This window comes from Eptatretus burgeri, chromosome 9 (assembly GCF_056783735.1).
Source record: "Eptatretus burgeri isolate ZD-2024b chromosome 9, Ebu_testis_v1, whole genome shotgun sequence".
Lineage (NCBI taxonomy): Eukaryota > Metazoa > Chordata > Myxini > Myxiniformes > Myxinidae > Eptatretus > Eptatretus burgeri.
The window spans coordinates 31,455,581-31,481,331 of record NC_140969.1 but is presented as its reverse complement, the minus strand read 5'-3'; the positions used below and the strand labels follow the sequence as shown (position 1 = coordinate 31,481,331).

At 44.0% G+C, this 25,751-nt stretch overlaps 1 protein-coding gene across 1 annotated transcript; it reads right to left on the bottom strand.

The window, feature by feature from the left end:
* Positions 1-23,753, bottom strand: LOC147019840 (uncharacterized). Its single transcript, XM_085894604.1, has 6 exons — positions 23,669-23,753; positions 20,998-21,107; positions 18,976-19,030; positions 8,449-8,570; positions 2,542-5,216; positions 1-319 (listed from the first exon to the last, which is right to left on the bottom strand). The coding sequence occupies exons 2-5, from the start codon at positions 21,055-21,057 to the stop codon at positions 3,177-3,179; spliced, it is 2,277 nt and encodes a 758-aa protein (XP_085750730.1). The 5' UTR covers positions 21,058-21,107; positions 23,669-23,753; the 3' UTR covers positions 1-319; positions 2,542-3,176.
* Positions 23,754-25,751: the final 1,998 nt, after the last annotated feature.

Here is a 25,751-nt window from a genome sequence, read left to right as displayed (position 1 = left end):
TGGAAAAACATGCAATCATTTATTGAACAATCAAAAGGCTTTTCTTGCCACCAATAAATCAAATGTGGAACACAATATATTGTTGTGGGAGCAGGAAAACAGTTTGAGAAGAATGACTGAAACAGGCTCTTTATCAAATGTTCACCAGAAGTCAATAATCAGTGGAAACTGTACAATTCCATTCACAATCAGAGTGTGAACACGATGGTGAGGCAATGGATCAGAGATTCACCATTTCAATGGAAAAGGGTGACTTCAAAAATGAGGAGTTTGGGGAGATCGTGTATCCAGAGGGTCGATGTTGTGATGAATTCGGTATCTGTCAAATGCACAAGGCAATTATTATTAATTGCAAAGATTTTGGTGTAAAATGTGTATATATATATATATATATATATATATATATATATATATATATATATATATATATATATATATATATATATATATATATATATATATATATATATATACACTGCCGATTTTGCAGGTTTTCCCACTTACAAAGCACGTAGAGGTCTGTAATTTTTATCATAGGTACACTTCAACTGTGAAAGACGGAATCTAAAACAAAAATCCTGAAAATCCCATTGTATGATTTTTAAATCATTAATTTGCATTTTATTGCATGAAATAAGTATTTGATGCATCAGAAAAACAGAACTTAATATTTGGTACAGAAACCTTTGTTTGCAATTACAGAGATCAGACGTTTCCTATCGTTCTTAACCAGGTTTGCACAGACTGCAGCAGGGATTTTGGCCCACTCCTCCATACAGATCTTCTCCAGATCCTTCAGGTTTTGGGGCTGTCATTGGGCAACACAGACTTTCAGCTCCCTCCAAATATTTTCAATTGGGTTCAGGTCTGGAGACTGGCTCGGCCACTCCAGGACCTCGAGATGCTTCTTACGGAGCCACTCCTTAGTTGCCCTGGCTGTGTGTTTCAGGTCGTTGTCATGCTGGAAGACCCAGCCACACCCCATCTTCAATGCTTTTGTTGAGCGAAGGAGGTTGTTGGCCAAGATCTCGCGATACATGGCCCCATCCATCCTCCCCTCACTACGCTGCAGTCGTCCTGTCCCCTTTGCAGAAAAGCATCCCCAAAGAATGATATTTCCACCTCCATGCTTCACGGTTGGGATGGTGTTCTTGGGGTTGTACTCATCCTTCTTCTTCCTCCAAACACGGAAAGTGGAGTTTAAACCAAAAAGCTCTATTTTGGTCTCATCAGACCACATGACCTTCTCCCATTCCTCCTCTGGATCATCCAGATGGTCATTGGCAAACTTCAGACAGGCCTGGACATGCACTGGCTTGAGCAGAGGGAACTTGCGTGCGCTGCAGGATTTCAATCCATGATGGCATAGTGTGTTACTTATGGTTTTCTTTGATACTGTAGTCCCAGCTCTCTTCAGGCCATTGACCAGGTCCTGCTTGTAGTTCTGGGCTGATCCCTCACCTTTCTCATGATCATTGAGGCTCCACAAGGTGAGATCTTGCATGGAGCCCCAGACCAAGGGAGATTGACTGTTATCTTGAACTTCTTCCATTTTCTAATAATTGTGCCAACAGTTGTTGCCTTCTCACCAAGCTGCTTGCCTATTGTCCTATAGCCCATCCCAGCCTTGTGCAAGTCTACAATTTTGTCCCTGATGTCCTTAGACAGCTCTCTGGTCTTGCCCATTGTGGAGAGGTTGGAGTCTGATTGATTGAGAGTGGACAGCTGCTTTTATGCAGATAACGAGTTCAAACAGGTGCAGTTAATGCAGGTAATAAGTGGAGAATGGGAGGGCTTCTTAAAGACAAAACTAACAGATCTGTGAGAGCTGGAATTCTCACTGGTTGGTAGGTGATCAAATACTTATTTCATGCAATAAAATGCAAATTAATTATTAAAAATCATACAATGTGATTTTCAGGATTTTTGTTTTGGATTCCATATTTCACAGTTGAAGTGTACCTATGATAAAAATTACAGACCTCTACGTGCTTTGTAAGTGGGAAAACCTGCAAAATCGGCAGTGTATCAAAAACTTGTTCTCCCCACTGTATATATATATATATATATATATTTATATATATATATATATATATATATATATATATATATATATATATATATATATATATATATATATATATATATATATATATATATATATATATATATATATATGTATATGTATATGTATATATATATATATATATATATATATATATATATATATATATATATATATATATATATATATATACATACATTGATAGATAGAAATCATGTTCAAAACATCCTCTTATTTCTAGCTTATTTACAACCCTTTGTTTTCAGGAATTTCAGGACAACACTTTATGTGATCAGTAACATCTTCAGGCAGTTCACCTCAAATAACTTGTGAACTATCTCATTCCAATTACTTTTTAAACCCTCTTCATGTAACAGTTCAAGCATTATGGAGCGACGTCAGCATGAATTGGACATAAAAGAAGCAATCAGTTGTGGTGCGTTGAAAACGTGAAAATAGACAGCTCTCCTCCTTACCGGTAACTGATGAGTGTGCCAGCATTTTCCAAGGCTCTTCCTCCACCATTGAAAGCAGACAGGTCAACCAAAAGCCGTTGAGTTGTATCATTTGAAATTTGGTTGTCAACATAGATGTGACGTGCAGATGAGTTGGTCCACTTTTTTCTGAGGAAACAGACTGAAGCCAGGTTGACCGAGCTATGCTGATCCGGATGCTAAAAATCGTAAACTGTTCAGCCTGGTGAGGGATGCGCTCTCCCAAGTGTTGTTCTCGTTTAACATTGTGAATTAAACCGTGTGGTGTTAAACAACCATGGCATCATGTGTTGTGGATATTCTGTGGGTAATTTGTTTCCTTGGAGTGGATGTTGTCTCTCAAGTCAACCTTTGAAGATTCCATGGCCGTAAGTGTTGTTTGTTTGGGGGATGGAACATTCTTGTTCTTGGAGCATGGAGCATTCTTGTTCTACATATTCTTGGAGCATTCTGTGGTCTCAGAGTGTTTTGTGGTTCTTGCACGATGTTTTTTGGCCTGGGAAACGACTGCAGCCCGAGACATTTTTGCAGTCTGGGAAATTATTTTGCAGTTCTGAGCAGGATCTGTAACCCTTGAGTGTTTTGAGTCTGTGTGGTGTTTTTCATCACTGCCTTGGTCATTGGTTCTGGAATAATCTGTTTCCTTGGAATAGCCGTCTGCAAAAATGTACTGCAGCCTTGAAGGATTGCTTTGCCTCACGTGGTGTTGTTTTTTTGGGGGGGTGTATTTCTATGGAACTTTCTATCGTCCCAGAGAGTTTTAAATTCCCTATAGATTGTTTCATCTGGAGCGGAACTGGAGCTTGAGAGTGGTCCCTGTTCTGAGAGCACTCTGAATCCCTGTGGCGTTGTGTCTCTCTGAAGCCTTCTGTGGTTTCAAAGTATTTTCTAATTTTTGAGCGTTTTTTTGGCTGGAGAAGAACTGGAGCCAGAATCTCTTCTGTGGTCAGGGCATTGCTACTGTGATGCACAGGTTCTGTACCTATGAAGTGTTTGGAGGCCACAGCGTGTTTTGTGGCCTTGGTATGTCCTGGAGCTCTTGATTTTTCTTTTTCTGCACCATTTTTGGTTTTTCGAGAACTTAATTTGGCCTCAGAAGATTTCATGGCCTCAGGATGTGTTGTCGACTGGGGGTGTTGTATCACTGAGAGCTGTGTGACCTGTGCTGAATGTTTTTCTTTCACAGGGGATTGTGCAGTTAGGTCCATGCATTTTGGGTCTCTTAAATAATCTGTGTGTTCAAAGCATTTTTTCGTCCGGTGGTGTTTTCTGAGACCAGACCATTTTGTAGTTTTTGAGACTTTCAAATTTTGTGGTTGCACATATCGAGAAGGATCTGTAGTGTTGCTGAGCTTTTCCTCTCTCTGTTGCATCGAAGGTTGAGGTTTTGTGAGCTGACTGTTTGTAGCCATACACAGTCCAGAAATGCAACTGCTTCTTGGGCCTTCATCAAAGCACAGAGTCTTGTTTTTCTTTTTGAGGTACACAGCATTCCACGACCCCTCTGTTCTCCTTTTTTGCTGACGTTCCTCAAGTTTATCAAAGGCCTTTATCAAGCGTTCCACTGCATGTGGGTGGTGCAGCTTTGGAAGCTCCTGCTCTACGGATGGTGAGTCCTCCAAGCAACTCTCAGTTTTCTCGCTTTTTCTCAGTGTAATAACCTCATCCCCATAATGGATTTCGGTAGTTGAGGAGCAAGAGGAACTGGAAGATTCTGACTGAGTTATTTCCTGCTCTGCACTGCCAATCAATTCATCTTCCGAAGTCATTGTGTTGTTTTCTGTAGTCAGGGCATTGCTACTGTGATGCACAGGTTCTGTACCTGTGAAGTGTTTGGAGACCACAGCATGTTTTGTGGCCTTGGTATGTCCTGGAGCTCTTGATTTTTCTTTTGCTGCAACATTTTTGGATTTTCGAGAACTTAATTTGGCCTCAGAAGATTTCATGGCCTCAGGATGTGTTGTCGACTGGGGGTGTTGTATCACCGAGAGCTGTGTGACCTGTGATGAATGTTTTTCTTTCACAGGGGATTGTGCAGTCTGGTCCATGCATTTTGGGTTTCTTAAATAGTCTGTGTCTTCAAAGCATTTTTTCGTCTGGTGATGTTTTCTGAGATCAGACCATTTCGTGGTTTTTGAGACTTCCAAATTTTGTGGTTGCACATCTTGAGAAGGATATGTGGTGTTTCTGAGCTTTTCCTCTCTCTGTTGCATCAAAGGTTGAGGTTTTGTGAGCTGACTGTTTGTAGCCATACACAGTCCAGAAATGCAACTGCTTCTTGGGCCTTCATTAAAGCACAGAGTCTTGTTGCTTTTCTTTTTGAGGTACACAGCATTCCACGACCCCTCTGTTCTCCTTTTTTGCTGACGTTCCTCAAGTTTATCAAAGGCCTTTATCAAGCGTTCCACTGCATGTGGGTGGTGCAGCTGTGGAAGCTCCTGCTCTACGGATGGTGAGTCCTCCAAGCAACTCTCAGTTTTCTCGCTTTTTCTCAGTGTAATAACCTCATCCCCGTAATGGATTTCGGTAGTTGAGGAGCAAGAGCTCGGCAGTTGTGGAGAGTTGGAAGATTCTGACTGAGTTATTTCCTGCACTGCACTGCCAATCGATTCATCTTCCGAAGTCACTGTGTTGTTCCAACGAGGCTCGGTCTGCTCCTGTGGAGAAAACAAAAAGTAGATGTTTAATAAAAAACAAAAACTTGGTGTTGAATCATTAATTTTCTTACATTGTTCTTTTCATTGAAAATTAAAATGTGAAACCCGTTTTAGAAGAAAGAGGTTATGGAAAGACAAAAAAAAACAAGTGTAAAAAAAATGTAATTTAATACAGATTAAAACCATAACTAATGAAGATTTCAAATCTTAGACTTCCACCAGTTGCACAGAGGAGCATACGGTATGTGAAGTGACATCAATCATCAAAAGTTTTCTGCTTTGTGCAAGGATGTCAGAGAATTGGTCAGAAGTATGGAAGCAAGAACTAATTTATTCTTGGATTTTTGGTCATGAGTAATAATTTTAAATCTACAACATGGGCGTACTGGGAGCCAATGAAGTGTCTTGATTATTGGAGTGACATGATAAATCTTACCAATTTGAACAAGGAGCTTCATTACTTCCATACTGAGCACAAGTTTTAAGGAATTGACAATACGAGCATAAGGAAATTAGCCTACAGTGAGTAACAGTAATCCAAGCATAACATTTTCAGAGCATGAACCAAAGTTTCCAGTCAACTGTCTCACCGACTGATTTTACGCATGAGTGGATTTTAGCAATCAAGTGCAGATTTACATAAATAGCTTTTGGTATGCAGAGCAAAAAGAGGAAGTGCTTGCTCCGGAAGGGCACTGAGTATTCAAATAGCATCAGCAGAAAGCAACATTTTGGCGATCCCTTCACTATAATGGGATTTCCTTTGACCATGCTGACCCAAATACACCTGATATTGGAAGCTAAGCAGGCTTGAGCCCATTTAGTAACTGGGTCGGAGACGGTCTTGGCATTCGTAGATTGCACTATTTTGATCTGCGTCATGGAGGTGAGCGCATTGTCCTGAGGCCGGAGTACAGGTGTGAACATGATTGGAGAAGGTGGACTGAGTAGATATCACAATGGGGGCTCCCCGAGGAACGACTTTTTGTGCACTCTCAGAAAAAGTCTTGCTCATCATGGTTTAGGCTCATGGAAGAGCTCGGACACAGAACAGACCAGGACACAACATAACAAAGGGAACAGCAGGAGAAAGGGGAAACGCCAATAGCAGGGCGGTGGGAGTAGGTAGACAGAGAGGGACAAACGAGGGATGCAGGCAACAAAGAGGGTTATGGGAAAATGCAAGGGGTGGGTGGCCAAAATTTTGAGAAGGGTGGGGTTGGTTTAATGGGTCTATAAAAGCTCATGGCTTTGGAGGGGGGATGACCTGAGATGGTACTGCACTGCAATCTTCAAGACCGGGAGAAAAGTGTGAGATTGAAGAGTGTGAAGGTGGTTCCACAGGTGGATAAAGAGAAATAAATGAGTGGAGGAGAGCAGTGGTTTGGATTCAGGCAATTTCACTTGGAGGGGGTTACAGGTGGACCGTATGTGTCCTGCCGATACTTGGGGGACGAGACCAAGGTGACAGAGCATGGAGAGGGCAAAGGGTGCAAGACCAGAAATGAGGTGGAAGTCAGAGAGACCACTGACCTGTCTGCGATTGCGACATGATTTGCCCATAGACTGTCATTGCAAGTGATTCCAATGATCTTGCAAAGTTTGGTTTCCATGGCATCAAGCTGAGCAAGATGTAAGGCAGGGGAGCCAGCCCAAAGGGAGAACAGCACTCCATAAAGCTGCTGATGAAAGCCTTGTAGGTGGATAGGAGCTCAGGTGTGCCAAGGAAGGACCTTGCATGATGGAGGATGTCCAGACAGCATCTGTCTTTGGATGACAACTTTGAAATGTGGCTTGCCCAAGAAAGATCATGGCTGAGGGTGAGACCCAAGAGTTTGAGTGACTGAACCTCTTTGAGATGGTTGTTGAGAAAGTAGATGGGAGGGTTTGCCGAATGGTCGTTTCGGACACATAATGAGTGTATGGGATTTTTTTTCAGGGTGTAAAGACATGTTCCAGTGTCTTATCAGTTTGTGATTTTTGTCAAGATCTAAGGAGAGGGAAGAGGCTCCAATGACTTTGAAAGCAGAGTTGTCCCTCAAGTGTGTATAAGCCAGGTAGAGTGCTGCCTGTCTGTCAGAAGGATGAGGGATGTCATGGTGGAGAGTGGAGGATAAAAAGGATTTTCCAGAGTCAGTGAGATCATTGATGAATATTAGGAATAGGATGGGGCCTGGAACACTGCCTTGGGGTACTATAGCCTTGACAGGGAGAGTAGAAGAAAGGGTTATGTTGAGAGCCACACATTGGCTACAAGAGTGGAGGAAGTCAGTCACCCAAGAGTGGAGTGGGCCTTGGATTCCATTGGCAGAAAGTTTGGAAAGAAAGTCAGGCTGCAAAACTGTATTGAAAGCTGGAGATAGGTCCAGAGAGATGGCCCTGATCTCATGACTGATATTGAGGATCTCCATCGATTGTTGGGAGAGTCAAAGCAACATGTTCAAGGTAGAGTGACCAGGTCTGAATCCGAATTGATGTTTGGAGATGAGGCTGTTGGAGAAATGGAATATTTGATGTCAACTGCGATGATGGATTCCATGTCCTTGCTGATGATTGGAAGTAAGCTAATTAGTCGGCAGTGAAGTGGATCTGTTTTTGCAACTTTTTATGTCATGCTGTGATGTTGGCTTATTTTCAAGCAGAGGTAAGATTTTCTGAATCTGAATTCAGAGCTGAATCTGAATGAAGCAAAAAACCAACAAATCGGGAATATGCAAAGCACAGGGCTGCGAATGTAGAAGCAGGTCACATTTTATGAACCCCAAATTCATGGATTCTGCGAATAACGGGGTCAGACAGTATATAATGTCATGTATAACATGTATGTACATAATATGTAGACGATGTCACGTATAATTTGTGTGTGTGTATAATATGTGTAATCTTCTTCTTCCTTCACGGCCACCATTATCCCACATTGTAGGGTCGGCCGGAACATGTGCAATATGTCACGCATGAAATGTGTGTGCATAACATGTCACTGGTCCTGAAGCATCTGTCTTCACCCCAGCAAGAAACCACAACTCATGGCCCAAGTTTGTTTGTGTGTGTGTGTGTGTGTGTGTGTGTGTGTGTGTGTGTGTGTGTGTGTGTGTGTGTGTGTGTGTGTGTGTGTGTGTGTGTGTGTGTGTGTGTGTGTGTGTGTGTGTGTGTGTGATCACACTATGTGCCTTTTAACATTTTTTGGACACCGACAATCAATCATTAAAGGGGGCGAATATATTTATGTTACCATGAAAACTTCTTCATTGTGGAAACATGGAGGATGCTGCATTGATGAGCTGCAAGTCGAGTTGATGTCGGAGTGGCCATCTTCTTTCACAAACTCAATCTTGTGATCATTTTCTGCGTCATCTAAAGGAAAAAAAAGGAAAAGTTTTATACATAGAGAGCAAGAGTGTTTTAACAAGATCACGATTGTTACCTCTGCCACCAAAGGTGTGCGGAGGTTCTGTTTTCACCTCTGTCTGTTTGTCTGTGAACAGGATATCTCAAAATGTTGTGAACGGATTCCAACAAATCTGGTGGAGAGGGTGTGTGACAAGGATGAAATGATCACATTTTGGTGAAATCCAGATCCCGATATTAAAATATTTTTCCTGATTCTTCACCATTGAGAGATCGGGCCTAAACGATATCTAGCTTCATATGTAAAAAAAAATTACGGACGTATTTGGACGAAACTTGTTGGACAGGTTGGATGTGGGACAAGGACGAATAGTTTCGATTTTAGTGAAGATCTGAATCGAGATATGAGAATTTTTTAATTTTCAAAGTGATACTTCACCAATGAGAGATGGGGTCAAAAACGATTTATAGCATGATACTTCAAAAAAAGTTGTGGACGGATACAACCAAAATTTGGTGGAGAGATTGGGTGTGCAATAATGACGAAATGATTAGATTTTGAAGATCTGCATCCGGATGTGAGGATTTTTTTTATTTTTCCAAGTGATTCTTCACCATTGAGAGAGGTGGGGCCAAAAACTATATGTGGTATGAAATTTGATAAAGCTGTGGATGAGTAATCACAAAACTAGTTGGATGGGTTGGTAAGGTGACAAAAACAAGCCAATTCGATTTTGATTCAGGTCCAGATCCAGATCCGGCCTATCAGTTGGATAGAAAATGTAAACTGTTAATTTTCTTCCCCTTGTTCCCACTTCCTTATTTCACCCCTATCCATATCCACGAAATACATCTATACTTGTGTCTGTCGATCGCTTGGCTCATCCTGTTTATTTATTCGTAGCGTCTTGTCTTCCCGATACATATCCATGAAATAACTCACAAAAAAAAACATAATTGTGTTAAAAGCACAAACATGCACACAGGTGTCCATCTTCCACTTCTTATGTTTTTTTTTTGTGTACAATGTTGAGGCTTGTATGAGAGTTAACACACAGAACTTCCAAGGGGAGAAGGAGACAAGATGGGTGGGAGAGGGAAGGAAAAAACAGTGGGGAACAGAGACATGAGGAGATCTGTGGAAGGGAGAGGGATGGGGTGGGGTGGGGTACATAGGGTAAACAAGATGGACACTACAGGGACTTTCAGGAAGGAAGGAAATCAGGGAATTTGAAGTAGGTGGGTTTGGGGTGGATTAGCGGGGTTACAAAAGATCGTGGTTTTGGATTGGGGAAGAAAAGTGATGGTGGTGAACAGCTGTTTTAAAGACCTGGAGGGAAGAGTGGGATTGAAGAGCATGTGGGAGGTTTTTTTTTCTACAAAGGTGGGGACAAAGAGGATTCAAAGAGTGAAGGTGAGCAGTGATACTTGATTTTTGTAGTTTCACCAGAAGGGAGGTGCTGGCAGACCTTGAGCATTCTGCGGAAATATGGGGGGGGGGGACATCTCAGACAGAGCGGGGGCGGGGGTGGGCGAGGTCGGAGAGAAAACGGTAGAAGACAGAAATACCACTGACCTGCCTGTGGTTGAGAGAGTGACATCCAAAGACTCAGCCTCATCTCGGGAGATACCAATGATCCTCAATGTCTTGGTTTCCACAGCGTGAAGCCGAGAAAGATGAGAGGTGGGAGCAGCAGCCCAGAAGGGATAGCAGAACTCCATCAGGCTGTGGACAAAAGCTTTGTATGTGGTCAGGAGCTCAGGTGGGCCGAGGAAGGACTTTGCATGACGGAAGATGCCCCGTCGGCATTTGAAGGCCAGCTGGGAAATGTGGCTTTGCCAGGAAAAATAATGGCAGATAATGAGACCCAGAAGCTTGAATGAAAGGACTTCTTCAAGAAGATTGTTGAGAAAGTAGATTTGGGGTGGGGGTGGGGTTCCAGACAGTCCTTTCGGAGAGACATAGTGAGAGTGTGAGATTTGTCAGGGTTGAAAGACATGTTCCACGTGTTGGACCAGCTTGTGATTTTATCCAGATCTGCAGAAAGTGAAGAGGCTGCTGCTTGCTAATCTGAGGGATGGCAATTGGTATGGCAGAGTGTGGAGTCATCAGTAAAGAGATAAAAGGATTTTGCAGAGTCAGAGAGATCATTGATGAAAACCAGAAAAAGAACAGGGCCCAGAACACGGCTTTGAGGAACTGCAGCCGAGACAGGAAGAGGGGATGAGAGAACTCCATTGAGGGCCATACGTTGGCTGCGACGAGAGAGGAAGTCTGCGAGCCATGAGTGGAGATGTCCTTGGATACCATCAGAAGAGTGTTTGAATGCGATTGGAGATGAATCAGATGAAGTGATTGGAGTGGAGGAAGAACAGCAGATGTTTTCAGGGAAATTGGTCAAAATCAGATCCAGAAGTGATGGTGTTCCGTCGGTTGAGATCCAGGTCAGGAAGTGGACAGATTGTGTCAGTCCCAATGAGTCACAGAAGTCTTTTGCTGAAGTGCCATGGCAGGTGAGAGAGGTACCCACACCCCGACAACTGGCGTGATGACAGTTGAAGTCACCATACATGAAGAAGAGAGTTTGGATGAGATGATAGATGTTGGTCCATGTTTTCAGAGAGTGAGATGTAAATGGAGTCATCACTGTTTGGTGGGCGGTACAACACACATATAAACATGAGGTGGGAGTGGAGCAGGAAGCCGTAGCCAGAGGTATTCCTGGGGGTTTTGGGGAGAGAGGGCAGTGAATTGAGAGTGAGGAATAGAGTTTTTGATGAAGAGAGCAACTCTGCCGCCAGGACGTGGCTCAGGTCTGTCATTTTGGAGGAAGGAGTAATCAGGGAGAGATACGGGGGAGACAGAGAAATCTAGAAGGAGGAAAGGTTCTGTTAAGCAGATTATGTCTGGTTTGTCAGTGGCAACCTGATTGGAAAGTTCTGTCAGGTCTGAGCGAAGGCCTCGGATGCTTGAGGTCCACACTGTTAAGTGTTCAGGAAGAGGGAGGGAGGAAGCTTTTGGTGCAGGGGAGTGGAGGTGAGGGGGAGGGTAAGAGGAGGGGGAGGGTAAGAGGAGGGGGGAGGGAAGGAGAGTTATTGAAAGAGTGTGGAGGATTGAAGAAGAGCTTGTGGAGAGGGTCAGATGAGGAGGACAAAAGGCTCAGTGGTGAAGTGTTGAGGTACAGTGGGGAGTCATAAGAGAGAGAGGCAGAGGGCAGTTGAAGATTGGAGGTGGAGTGATAAGATGGAAAAGAGAGGGTGGGGGAAGGAGGCACCTATGTGCATGTGAGGGGGGCAACTTTGGGAAGGGGGAGTTAGGGGGAAGATTGGAGGGAGGAGGGTGGGGGGGGAGTTTTTTTAGAAAGGTGAGAGGGAAGCTTGGAGGGTGAACTGTGTGAAGGTTGCTTTGAGAGAGAGGGGAGACGATGAGAGCAGACACAGCCAAGGTGCAGGAGGGCGATGGGAGAGGTGGGGAGGGGGGAAGGATGAGACTTGCTTGAGGTATGGTGAAGGGAGCGGGCAGGGGGAGGTACATGATTTGAGTGGTTGGGAAGAGGGGAAGGAAGGAGCATGTTTGTGGTGATGAGTGTACTGATTGAGAGTGAGATATCTTTTCGGTTAGAATGGAGCCCACAGGTGTTAGAACACCACACACTGTGGGACAAGTGGAGGAGCTGATACTGAAGAAGACAGTGAAGAGGTGCCAAGAGCGGAGGTAGGATGAGGAGCAAGATGGGAGGGGATAACAGGTGAGGGGTTAGGAGGAGGTAGATTTAAGGAGGTGGGGTGAATTGGCACTGAAGTTGGAAAAAAAGATGACTGATGGAACACGAACATGCATTGCAAACTGGGATAAAATTAATTTTCAAGTCAGACATGTGATTAAAGACATTCCATGAGGGATGCAATAAAAGAGAGTTAAGAGAATGGAGAAAATAAATGTTGTAACAGTGAGACTTTTGAGACACGGGATGAAGGAAAGATCAAATTGAAAACAGCCTTTTAAAGAAGAAAAAGAAGTGAATTATGGTACAATTCCAATAACCACACGTGTGAAAGAGGAAGTTGTAACATTTTAAGAGACCGTTTTTTTTATTTATTTTTATTTTTTGATTCAGATTCCATAAGATTAGGAAAAGGAAATGTTGAAGAAAAATTAATGAAGGTGTTGGTGAATGTGAGTTGGCAAAAGTAGTCGATGGTCGATCAACAGAAGAAGAAGGAAGAAGAGTCTGAACAGGAAGTAATTGGAAGCTTGATCATTTTCTTCACTTATTACTCTATTTCTGAAAATTGGCAGGGCTCTTCCTGAAAAAGGTTGTGGCAGTGGAAACATTATACCGGTGTAAACGAGAATTAGGTACGTACCGAGAAGCATTGGAGATAGATGAGTGCATGGACATTGGCAGGATTGGTGGATAGCTTGGTGCGGATGTGTGAGTGTGTACATGTGCAATGATTGTGATGTCTTTGACAGGGTCTTGCCAAAAGGTGAATGTGCTGTTCATGTTTGTTCACTCCTCAAGTTGGGCTGGCAGGACAGTCTATACTCGATAGGTAATCACAATTTTCTAATCTAAGCAGTTTATCCTGAGTTTGAATCTCAGTCCAGCTATAAACTGTCACTCTGGTGTTCTCTATCATTATACTAAACTTCATCGATCTTGCTAAGGTTTTTATCGCAATTGATCATCTTCTTCCTACCCCTATTCCTCCATATGTCTATATATATATTGTTACGAATCTCCGCCCGCCGGCGTGCGAATGACCGCGTTTAACCAATAGCGGCCGCTTCGCCCACCGAACGTGAAATTCAGTCGCGACTTTCCGGATCAACGCCGGAAATCAGTAACGGGTGTGCTTCACGCACACCATAACTTTGTCCGTATTTTACCCGCGCGTTACAGGGTCCGATCGCCGAATAATCGATTTACCTAATTACTCGCGTGGGTAGATTACCGAGAGATTGTACCTCAACGAAGGCCTGCTTGGAAACGAGCCGCCGAAGCAGCTCGCTCCGTGTTGGGATAACCGAGCGGGGTATTATCGCGAGGCCTCGTTGGACCCGATTCTATTATCGGCTATTAAGAAGCCCGCTATTATTCCGAAATGCAATACGGCAGTTCAATGGAGGGAAAATGACGCGATGAACAGGTTATATTCAAACAAACACATTTATTTGTACAAAGCACACGTAAACAGTCATGCAGGTATGGAGAAGCACGCATGCAATTATACAATGAATGGGGGAAGGGACAAGACACGAGCAAGACAAAGAGCTATGATCGTCTACCTTTTATGTACACACTTAACAGTTTTACTTAAGGACACGGCGCCACATCTCTCAAACAAATAAACAAAGAAAAACCCCATCAAAGACGAGGGGTAGACTGGACCTCTCTGGGTATTTATAACGTGGAGCATTGAGGACCGAAGGAGCTCCACGTGACCGGGCTGGTTACCTTGTCCTGGCGGTGACTCGCTGGGGTGGCCCACGATGTCCCGTCCCCACGGCAGCTAGCATAGCCGCGGTTAGGCCCAGGCCTCGCTGAGCGGCCGGGTGATTCGGACCCCAGCCGGCAATGCCTGAGACGAATGAACGGGTCTTTGCTCTCTTAGAGTTGATGCTCTTCAAGAACCCGTCCGTCCCTCAGCGATGCTCGGACTGTCCCGAAGCCCGATCACCTCAGACCGTTTGGCGCTGGCTGGCGAGCTCTCTCCGGCTCTCTCCACGTCCCGCACACGAACGCACAGCTCTGCGCGGCACAGCAGGTTTCGCCATGCTCCCAGCTCATGTCTCCTCTGCTCTCCTTAGCTTCTCCACCGACTGCAGGCTCCCGGCTTCAGACGTCCACGCGGCTCCTCAACCTCTCCAGACTGACCGTGCTTGGTGCTCCGCGCGCCCTTATATCGGGTCCGTGAGGCGAAGTTTGACCTCCACTCCCCGATCTCTGACCCCCCGCTGGTTCTGCCCCCTCGGCTGTTTTCGCGTCTGTTGGGCAGACTGCCGTTTGATGTGGACTCACCGTGGCTGGTGCAAAGATGGCGTCGTTTCGGAGACGAAGGTGAGGCGATGTTCGTTGTTGGTTTATTGGGGGAGATGTGGATTAGGGGATGGTGAGATGTCGTTGTTGTGAAGGCGGTTGTGGAGAGGGTGGTTGGTGGTTGGCTTGGTGGAGAAGGTGGTTGGTGGTTGGTGGTTGGCGTTGTGGTTGGTCCAAAATAACGATAGTAAAAGAAAAACGGCTACCTCAAAGATCACAGCCCGGGTGACACCAATAAATCCCTCTGGACCTCGGTGGGGAAATCTATCTGAACACAGACTTTTCGACATAACTGATCTAAGGACCTATATGGTGCTCTGTGAATTTCCACAGCCGTAACAATATATATATATATATATATATACATATATATATATATATATACATATATATATATATATATATATATATATATATATATATATATATTTATATATATATATATATATATATATATATATATATATATATATATATATACGAGGTCCATCTAAAAAGTAACGGGACTGAACCTGCTGTGTGCTCCACTTACACAACTTGAATGAACGGGTGTCACAGTCTGTCGCAACATCCCAGCAACATATATGATTGGTGATGGTTGACTGCGCTCATTGCGTGATTTTTTACAGGTCGTGCAGTCGGAGTCGTCACGCTATGAGTCGTGAGCAGAGAGCCAATCTGAAGTTTCTTGCAAAGCTTGGAAAAACACCTTCCGAATCCTTCGCAATGCTGCAGCAAGTCTACGGGGAAGAAACGATGTCACGTGCACATGCATTTGAATGGTACAAGAGGTTCAAAGAGGGACGGGAGGAGGTTGAAGACAATCCACGGTCTGGAAGACCTTCAACGAGCAGAACAGCGAACAACATCGAGCGTGTGAAGGTGATGCGCGCAGATCGTCGACTCATGGTGCGTATGATTGCCGAGGAACTTTGTATCAATAAGGACACAGTCTGGAGCATCATCACTGAAAATCTTGAAATGCGCAAGGTGTGCGCAAAGATGGTCCCCAAGCTGTTGTCCAAGGACCAGAAACAGCAAAGAGTCACTGTCTGTCAAGAGATTATCGAGCGCCTTGAGGACGATCCAGACCTGCTCGGGAGAGACATTACTGGCGATGAATCGTGGATATTCGAACATGCTCCCGAGACCAAACGGCAGAGTCGTCAGTGGAAATGTCCGTCATCACCGAGACCAAAGAAAGCAAGGATGTCGAAGTCAAAGGTCAAGGTGATGCTCATCGCGTTTTTTGACATCAAGGGCATCATCCACTTCGAGTTTCTACCACAGGGTCAAACAGTGAATCAATACGTGCACAAGGAGATCCTCAGGCACCTCATGAGATCAGTCCGGAACAAGAGGAGGGATCTGTGGGAGAACAACGGCTGGGTGCTCCACCATGACAATGCCCCCGCTTACAGTGCCCTGAGCATCCGACAGTTTCTGGTGGAGAGGAACGTGCCAACTCTGGAGCAACCCCCGTATTCGCCAGACGTGGCCCCTTGTGATTTTTTCCAATTCCCCAAGCTCAAGGAGGTGATCAAGGGGACCTGATTTCCTGATGTGGAGGCCATCAAAAGGTCCGTGATGACGGAGCTCCAGAGGATTTCAGAAGAAGCCTTCCGGGGGTGCATCGAAGTGTGGAAGAAGAGGATGGACAAGTGTGTGTGAGACTGGAAGGAAACTATTTTGAAAGGGCCAAGCTGTGATTTCAATATATTTTTTGGAATAAAATTTCTGTGAAGTCAGTCCCGTTACTTTTTAGATGGACCTCATATATATATATATATATATATATATATATATATATATATATATATATATATATATATATATATATATATATATATATATATATATATATATATATACATACATACATACAAACATACATACAAATATATTGTTACGAATTTCCGCCCGCCAAGCGTGCGAGCGACCGCTTTTCACTAATAGCAGTCGTTTCGCCCACCGAACGAGCAATTCAGTCGCGACTTTCTGGAACAACGCCAGAAACCAGTCACGGGTGGGTTCTTAACCACACCACGGCCGAGTCAATATTCTACCCGCGCGCGACAGGGTCAATCGCTGAATTGTCGATATACCTAATTATTCGCGCGGATAAACTACCGAGAGACCGTACCTCAGCGAAGGCTTGCTTGGACACGAACCAAGCTTCTCAAGTTGCTTGCTTGGACAAGCGGTGCGTTCCGTTCTGGGATAACCGAGCAGGGTATTATCGCCAGACCTTGCTGGACCCGATTCTATTATCGGTATTCAAAAACCAACTAATATTCCGAAATACAATATGGCAATTCAATTAGGGGAAAATGACACGACGAACGGGTTCACATTCAAATAAGCACATTTATTATACACGTTTGCAGTCAGGTATGCAACCAAACAAAAGCAATGAATGCGGCACGCATGCAGTGATGCAGTCAATGGGCGAAACACGCATGCAGTTGTTTGATGACTGCGGGACAGGACAAAGACGCGAGCAAGACGAAGCGCTACAACCGTCTATAATCAATTATGTACAGTCACTTATTCAGTTTCTACTTGACGGACTCGGCGCCACAACTTTCATACAAAGAAACAAAGAAAAGACCCCATAAAGGGCGAGGAGGGGTCAGACTGGACCCGTAGGTCTTTATGACATGGAACTTGGTGGACCGAAAGAGTCCCACGAGACCGTGCAGGCTACCTTCACCCTCGTGGTGCCTCGATAGGGTGATCCGTGACGTCCCGTCCCCATGGCAGCTAGCGTAGCTGAGGTTAGCCCAGGCCTTGCCCAGCGGCTGGCGAGCTCTCTCCGACTCTCTCCACATGAACGCGCAGGTTTGCGTAACACAGCATGCAGGGCTGCACCTCCAGCTCGCGTCTCCTCCGCAACACCCAGACCTCCACCGACTCTTCTCCCGGACTGGTTCTCCACGGGCTGCTGGCTCCACGAACTGATCGCGCTTGGCGCTCCGCGCGCCCTTATATCGGGTCCATGAGGCGAAGTTTGGCCTTCGATCCCTCACCTCTGACCTATGACCCCTGCGTGGAGAGCGGACGTGCGCGAGATCATCAAGCTTGATCCGACGAGCGGACGTGCGCGAGATCATCAAGTTCCTCACCTCTGACCTCTGACCCTGCGCGGCGAGCAGACGTGCGCGAGATCATCGAACTTGATCTGACGAGTGGACATGCGCGAGATCATCGAGCTTGATCCACGAGGAAACCCCCCGCGTCGGCCTGCAGCGATGCCGTTCGATGCGGACTCGCCGCGGCTGGCGCAAAGATGGCGGCATTTGCGGAGTTGAAGGTGAGGCGATGTTTGTGGTGTGGAGATGTTGACGGTTGCTGGCAAAGGTGGTGAGGCGATGTTGGTGGTTGTGGGTGAGGTGGTGAGGATGGTGTGGTTGGTTGAGATGCGGGTGTGGTTGGGGTGGTGGAAAGGCGGTTGGCCTGAAGCGGTTGTTGAGAGCGATGTTGGTGGTGGTGGTGGTTGTTGTGAAGCGGTTGATCCAGAATAACGATAGCGAAGGAATAACGGCTAACTCAAAGATCAAAGCCTGGTTAACACGAATAATTTCCCTTTAACATCGGTGGGGAAATCTATGTGAACACACACTGAGCGATATAACTGATCTAAGGACCTATATGGTGTCTGCGAATTTCCACAGCCGTAACAATATATATATATATATATATATATATATATATATATATATATATATATATATATATATATATACATACATATATATATATATCTTGACTTGGTTGAACCAACGTGAAGGAGGATTTGATTGAGAGACGCTGACGCCTCAAGTCACAATTATCACCATCTGTACCCTGCTGCAGCAGCCCTGCGTGTCAGCGTCCTGCAACCATCACCAGCTTTGTGACTTGCTCACTTGCCCCTTTGATATTTGTGTGAGAGTCCAGTATTTTGCACTATGAGGGGGTTAGGCAGTATTCTTCATTGTACATAAGATTGTGCGTTTCCTCATCTATACTTGTGTCTGTCGATCGCTTGGTTCACCCTGTTTATTTATTCGCAGCATCTTGTCTTCCCTTGTCCCCATATTATTTTTCAATAAACGCCATTTTAATTATAAGGAATGTCATCCCATCTTTAGTCTTCCGCATTTCCACCACCAATTTCGGCTTGGGGCGGTCCTTGGAGTTTTGTAAATGGTAAAGGGCAATTAATTGAACACAGTGTGAATTTGGTAAATTGGTGATCTTCAGGAATCGGAAAAGATGCTGGCGCGATGATTTACATTTGAACCATTGATGTGACATTGTTATTGTTGTTATCATTTTGTGTTTGTGAGATCAATTCATGCTCCATTCAAGGAGCTATAACTTACCACAGCTGTCAATGGTCTGACTCGTCTTCGAAAGTTGCTCCAAATTATGTCTCATCTATAAAACAAAAATCATGAGCAAAGTAAAAAAAAAAAAACCATCACTTGCCTTGTTTCATGGACTTCTGTCCAATTTCACACAGCAGGTAAATAAATGTGAGTACAAGCAAGACACAAATGAATTGAGTTTTACTTCTTTATAAATCCCATTATATCCTTACTTAAGTAAAGGTGTTGGTGGCTTGTGCCACAATGAAATTGCATGCATGGATGTGTCTGTGTGTGTAATGCTTGATGTGTGTGATTTGTGATGCCACTCATTACCTTTCCACCAATAATCACATCACTGCTAAATATTATCAATTAATAGTTTAGGACTACATTTCTTGGAAAGTCACCATTACCCCTCATAGAATCAAAAGAGAGTTACCTTAAATGTCATTTGAAATGGCAATATGTAGATCCAAAAACTGGAATTTTGAAGTGATTCTTCACCATTGAAGGACAGGGCCAAAAACGATACAGAGCATGATATCTCCCCACCTCCTTCAAATTCGCTGCTTTCCTTCCTGAAATTCCCTGTAGTGTCCATATTGTTTACCCCATGTACCGCAACCCATCCCTCACCCTTCCACAGATCTAATGTTGCCGTTCCACACTATTCTTCTTCCCTCTCCCGCCCATCTTGTCTCCTGCTCCCCTTGTTGTACATTCTGTGTGTTAGCTCTTACACGAACCTCAACATTGTATCCAAAAAAACCCCAAAATCTCCCACATAGAGGCTGAAATACAAGGTCTGCTGCTCTCACATCACAAGAATGTCAGTCAGTGTCCTTTCTCTATTTTTTTCCCATTGGCATCTCCTCTGGTTCAGCTCACTCTGCTCTCTCTTAGCTGTCTGATGATCCATAACTCTAGGATACATGTTATTCCTTCCAGAGCTTCAAGTAGAGGGTGCAGCACCACCTCCTGGCATCTCCCAGCCTTACACAATATTTTTATGACCCCCCAAAAGTCCTTCCGAACCCACTGCTCTTACTTGCAGGTTTTATTACTTCTTTCCATGCTCTTTTCCTGGTTGTTCATTCTTTCTATATAAACAATAATTGCTGCATTGTCCTGCTGTAACTTCATGTCTTCCATCAACATGCTCTTTAATGAGCTTTGATTTGCAGAGAGGAAAAAAAAGAAAAAATTATCCCAAGTTGTCGAGGAATTTCATAACTGACTTTCCGACAAGTTCCTCTCGTGTGTGTTATTGCATAACCTCTTTTGTGGATTCACAGACCAATATCATTTGCACAGCTGACAGATTCAAGACAAATGTCATGAACAGCAGCAATATCTCCCCAATGCATTTGTTGGTTTCAAATCCCATTAAAAATTGATCTGATAATATATTTTAGCATTTACCACTCGACTGAGGCGACACAAAATGATTAACTGCATTCCTTGCAATGCGACACAAACTACCACTCCAACACCATGTTATGATTTCAGTTTTTGTAAGGGGATTGCTGGCTAATGTTTCTGGAATTTGATGGTTGCCTCAAAACCAAAGTGCTGCAGTAAACATAAAGATATTCCTGATATATTGCAAGGATTCTGTCGGAATCACGCCTGCCACATAGTGAGCGATTCAGTTCCACTTCAGTGGTACTGGAGTGATTGTTTGTTTTCTTTACTTCAGTGGCTGTTGAGTATTTTTACCAGAATTACGAGGATCAACCAGAACATCTGTATTTTCCAAATATTACATTCACAGGTCTGATATTTTCCATTATTTTAACTGGTGGGGTCCATTACACTTTTGTATACATACTCAAAGGGCTAATCTTGTGACGTTCATCACAAAATATTACAGCACATGATTTGAAAAAGGGGCAGGCAGCGTTTTGTCCTACCATCAACGACACACTACATATCTCGTACCACGTGCTCACTATGCACCAGAATCGTGCTTTTGATAGATTAAACTATTGTTTGCCTGTATTTTTAAGCAAAAAGTTTAAAAAAAAACCTTACCATATCCAAGTTGTTTTGAATAATATACGCTGCTGAGAGAACAAAGCAGTTTGAGATCATGCTGAGGAGAACATGTTCACTGCACAGCCGTGTTGGAATTGATGTAGTTTCTGGAAACAACAAAAAGAATGTTAAAATATTGCACGTAAAGTTATTGCATGATCACTGTGATAACACGTGCAAGGTGTTTCAGGAAAATTCATTGCAATTTGCTCACATCACACATGAAATGCTTTGAGTAAAAGAAATAGGATCTGCTTTCATATTGTCAACAAATCTTTGGAGTTCATTCATTCAGAGGTCTGTGCCATGTTTAGTTGAATTAAGGCATCTCTAGTTCACAGGAAGGCTTTCTTTTGTGTTGGAACGCGTTTTGGGATGTGAGTCAGTAACCAGTCCAACTCATACAGAGCATTATTTTGGGGATGCACAACCAGAGTACCGGTAATAACTCACCGAATACTAATCGAAAGATACTGTGGAATATTTAACATCCACCAGTGAATGCTGACAGATAAGTCCAGAGTTGAACATCCATCCAAGGAGTAGAGCACGTTGTGATATGACGACCTGCCTGTGAAGCATCATTGTCACAGGTTATGGTCAGGTGGGGAATCAAACCCAGGCGAGACATCTCATAGGGTTTGTGCTACCTCCACACCATGTGATATGCCAAGGCTTGAGTGCTGTAGACAATTCCTCCACTTTCATCAAACCCTTGTTTATTTTACTGTATTCTTCAGAACCAACATTTTTGAAAGCAAAATATCTTTCTGAATAAGGCTGATATATCTTTACAAGAGCATTAAATACTGTTACGGCTGTGGAAATTCACAGAACACCATAAAGGACCTCAGATCAGTTATGACGCTAAGTTTATGTGCAGATAGGTCCCCACCGTTGTTTAAAGGGCTGCGACTCTTTGAGATAGCCGTTTTTCTTTGCCTGTTGTTATTTTGAACCTCAAACCAACCAACTACAACAGCAACGCCAAGCACGCCACAAACCCCCGCTGACAAACAACCATCGCCACCAACTACGCCACGATGCCAACCACGCTCAAACCATCCCCACAACAATCACCACCATCCTCGCCACTACGCGCGCTTACGAACGCTATCCTCCACGGACCACGCTGCGACGGTTTCCGAGTCGGAAACCGTCCGAGAACGCGCGAGGAGAAAAAAAGCTCTCGCGGAGCCTGTGGGGTTTTTCCCGCCCAATTCCCTCGCTGGATTCTTCCGCCTAAATCCTTCGAGGCTGGTGTGCCAGAAAGGGGTGGGGCAGCTCGCTCCCGATTGGTGGAAGCGTGGTGTGACGCTGTCGGGAGTGAGGAACGCCCCTTTTCGGGAAGCTTCCAGAAGGGAGGTGGAGCCAGAAACGGGGCGGAGCGAAGGGCGGAGCCCCGCCCTATAAAGGGCGGACACGCGCGAGGCTCACCCCCCTTCTTCTGCCCTTCAGCTTCTTCTTGCCGTTGGTCGTGGGTCGTAAAAACACCATCAAGAAGAATCTCTCTCTCTTCTCGGTTCATGCGCTCTCCTTGGTTCATGTTGGCTCGTCGTTCATCGTCGATCGAAAAGTCGAGTTCGGTCGTCGTTGGTGGTGGGTCGTGAGAGTCATCGTCGTCCTGGTCCTGCGTTCGTGTCGGAGGAGGCGTGGACGGGAGGTGCAGCTGAGCCGGAGAGAGCTCACTGACCACGCCAGGGGCTCGAGGTCAGGCGCGGCTACGCAAGGCCGTGGGGAGTCGACGTCGCGACCTGCCGACCGTCGCGCCACGAGGGCGCGGGTAAGACCTTCCGGTCTCGTGGGCCTGGCCGATCAACCAGGTTCCATGCCACATCGGTCCACGGACCCTGTCTGCCACCTTTGTCTGTGAGGGTGGCCATTTCTTTGCTTTTGTTTGCATGGTGTGGCGCCGTCTGTAAGTAGAACCTGTTATAAGTGACTGTACAGAAATCCCTGCTTTATTCGGTCATATTGCTTTTGCCCTTTATCGTTTGCTTGTATATTGCATGACTGCTTGGCTGTACATACGTGCAATGTGTAATAAATGTGCTTGTTGACCTGTACCCCGTTCGTTGCGTCCCATTCCCTTTTTGAAAGTGCCATCTTGAATCGCGGAATAAATTAGTCGAGGGTTTTGAACACCCGGGTAAAAAAGAATCACTGAACCGTCGAGGTCGGCGATAACACCGCTCGGTTATCCCTGTAGTACGGAACGAACCCCTTAAGCGGTTCGTGTCCTAAGCCGACCTGCGGCGTGGTGCAACCCCTCGGTAGGTTACCCGCGCGGGTATTTAGGTATATCGACATTCGGCGATTCACCCTATTTCGCGCGGGCAGAATGCGGACTGGGTTGTGGTAAGGTTAAACCCCCACCCATGACTGGTTCCTGGCGGTAGTTCCAGGAGGGTCACGACTGAATTGTCCGTTCGGTGGGCGACGCGGTTGCGATTGGAGTTACACGGCCGATCGCACACCAGGCGGGCCCGAATTCGTAACAATACATTTCAAAATTGCAAACCACATGGTATGAGAAACATGTTTGAAGTTTTCTCAAAAAAGAGATCAAGGAATATTTGATTAAAACGTGCAACATGTAGTCAAATTAAGAGATGAAGGATATAAGAAGAAGAAGAAAAAATTAATTCCAACATGAAAGATTACTTACGTTGATGCAAGTTAAAAATCCAAACATCTTCAGGATGGCACTGTTGAAAGAGACAGAATTACATTTTACAGTCTGAAGTTTTTACTCCAACTTAAAAAACAAAAAATAACTTTAAATCACATTAATACATTCCCAACAAACATCAGGTGAGGGGTGATTGGCTGTGACTCAATGCTGAGTTACAACTGCAGGTTCAACTCGAGGGGGAGCACTCGGGAGAGTGCAAAACCTCCGCCGCCAATACTGCTGGGTCACTCAAGTGAACCTTATATCTTATTCATTAAATATGATGTCAACAGTGCTGACAGTTATAGTTCTTTTCTCCAACATTTTTTTTTTGGGGGGGGGGAGGGGTTGGAAATCAATTAAAACATGTAAAAATGCAAAAAAAAAAAAATCGAAATTTTGTTGAAAAAAAGTTGCAAAAATTTTTTTTTCTCTAACAATTTTTTTTTGGGGGGGTTGGAAATCACTTAAAACATGTAGAAATGCAAAAAAAAAATTCCTTTTTTGGGGGGGTAACAATTTCTTTTGGGGGGGTTGGAAATCACTTAAAACATGTAAAAATGAAAAAAATTCTCAAACAATTTTTTTTGGGGGGGTTGGAAATCACTTAAATATGTAGAAATGCAAAAAAAAAATTTTTTTTGAGGGGGGTACAATTTTTTGGAGGAGGTTGGAAATCACTTAAAACATGTAGAAATGCAAAAAAATTTCTCTTTTTGGGGGGGGGGTAACAATTTTTTTTGGGGGGGAAATCACTTAAAACATGTAGAAATCCAAAATAAAAAAATTTCTCTAACAATTTTTTTTGGGGGGGGTAACAATTTTTTGGGGGTGGGTTTGAAATCACTAAAAACATGAAGAAAAGCAAAATAAAAATTCCTTTTTTGGGGTGGTAACAATTTCTTTTGGGGGGTGGGAAATCACTTAAAACATGTAAAAATGAAAAAAAAATTCTCAAACAATTTTTTTTGGGGGGGGGATTGGAAATCACTTACAACATGTAGAAATGCAAATAAATTTTTTTTCCAACAATTTTTTTGAGGGGGTACAATTTTTTGGAGGAGGTTGGAAATCACTTAAAACATGTAGAAATGCAAAAAAATTCTCTTTTTTGGGGGGGGTAACAATTTTTTTGGGGGGAAAATCACTTAAAACATGTAGAAATCCAAAATAAAAAAATTTCTCTAACAATTTTTTTTTGGGGGGTAACAATTTTTTTGGGGGGGGTTGGAAATCACTTAAAACATGTAGAAATGCAAAATAAAAAATTTTCTCTATTTTTTGGGGGGGGTAAAAAAAAATTGGGGGGGGGGGTTGGAAATCACTTAAAACATGTAGAAATGCAAAAAAAATTTCCTCCAACAAATTTTTTTTTTGGGGGGGGGACCAAGTCCAAAATTTAATGGCATGATCCTTGGACCATACCTAACCCCCCCCCCCCACCAAGTTTCGTCAAAATCCGTCGAGGAGTTTTTCCGTAATACTATTCACAAACAAACAAACAAGCAGTCATAGACTGGTACTTACGAAATCGTCAACTTGATCTCTGACCTTGTCTAATAAAAGCTGTCTCTCGAGAAGGTAGCGACACAAACCAGAAGTTTCTACGATGATTCTGTACCAAACCATCAAAAATCGAATGTTTTGGATGTTTGACCTCACTGTGACCTTGACCTTTGACCGATTTTGACCAAAATCTAATCAGCGCGAGCCACCACCCTCCTGAATCACGTGGTGTAATTTGACATTGGTAGCTTCTTCCGATCTCGAGTTATCATTTTTTGGATGTTTGACCTCACTGTGACCCTGACCTTTGACCGATTTTGACCAAAATCTAATCAGCACTAGGCATCACCCTCCTGAATCACGTGGTGTAATTTGACATTGGTAGCTTCTTCCGTTCTCGAGTTATCTGTACCAAACCATCAAAAATCGAATATGTAACCTCACTGTGACCTTGACCTTTGACCGATTTTGACCAAAATCTAATCAGCACTAGCCATCACCCTCCTGAATCACGTGGTGTAATTTGACATTGGTAGCTTCTTCCGTTCTCGAGTTATCGTGCCAACAAACA

Bases quoted from the DNA above. Each gene is read 5' to 3' on its own strand.
- LOC147019840 (XM_085894604.1), bottom strand. From the start codon at position 21,057: ATGATCTCAAACTGCTTTGTTCTCTCAGCAGCGTATATTATTCAAAAC. The intron at 19,031-20,997 runs GTAAGGTTTTTT...TTTGTTTTATAG, and splicing joins TTCAAAACAACTTGGATATG to ATGAGACATAATTTGGAGCA. The intron at 5,217-8,448 runs GTAACATAAATA...TTTTCTCCACAG, and splicing joins ACAATGAAGAAGTTTTCATG to GAGCAGACCGAGCCTCGTTG.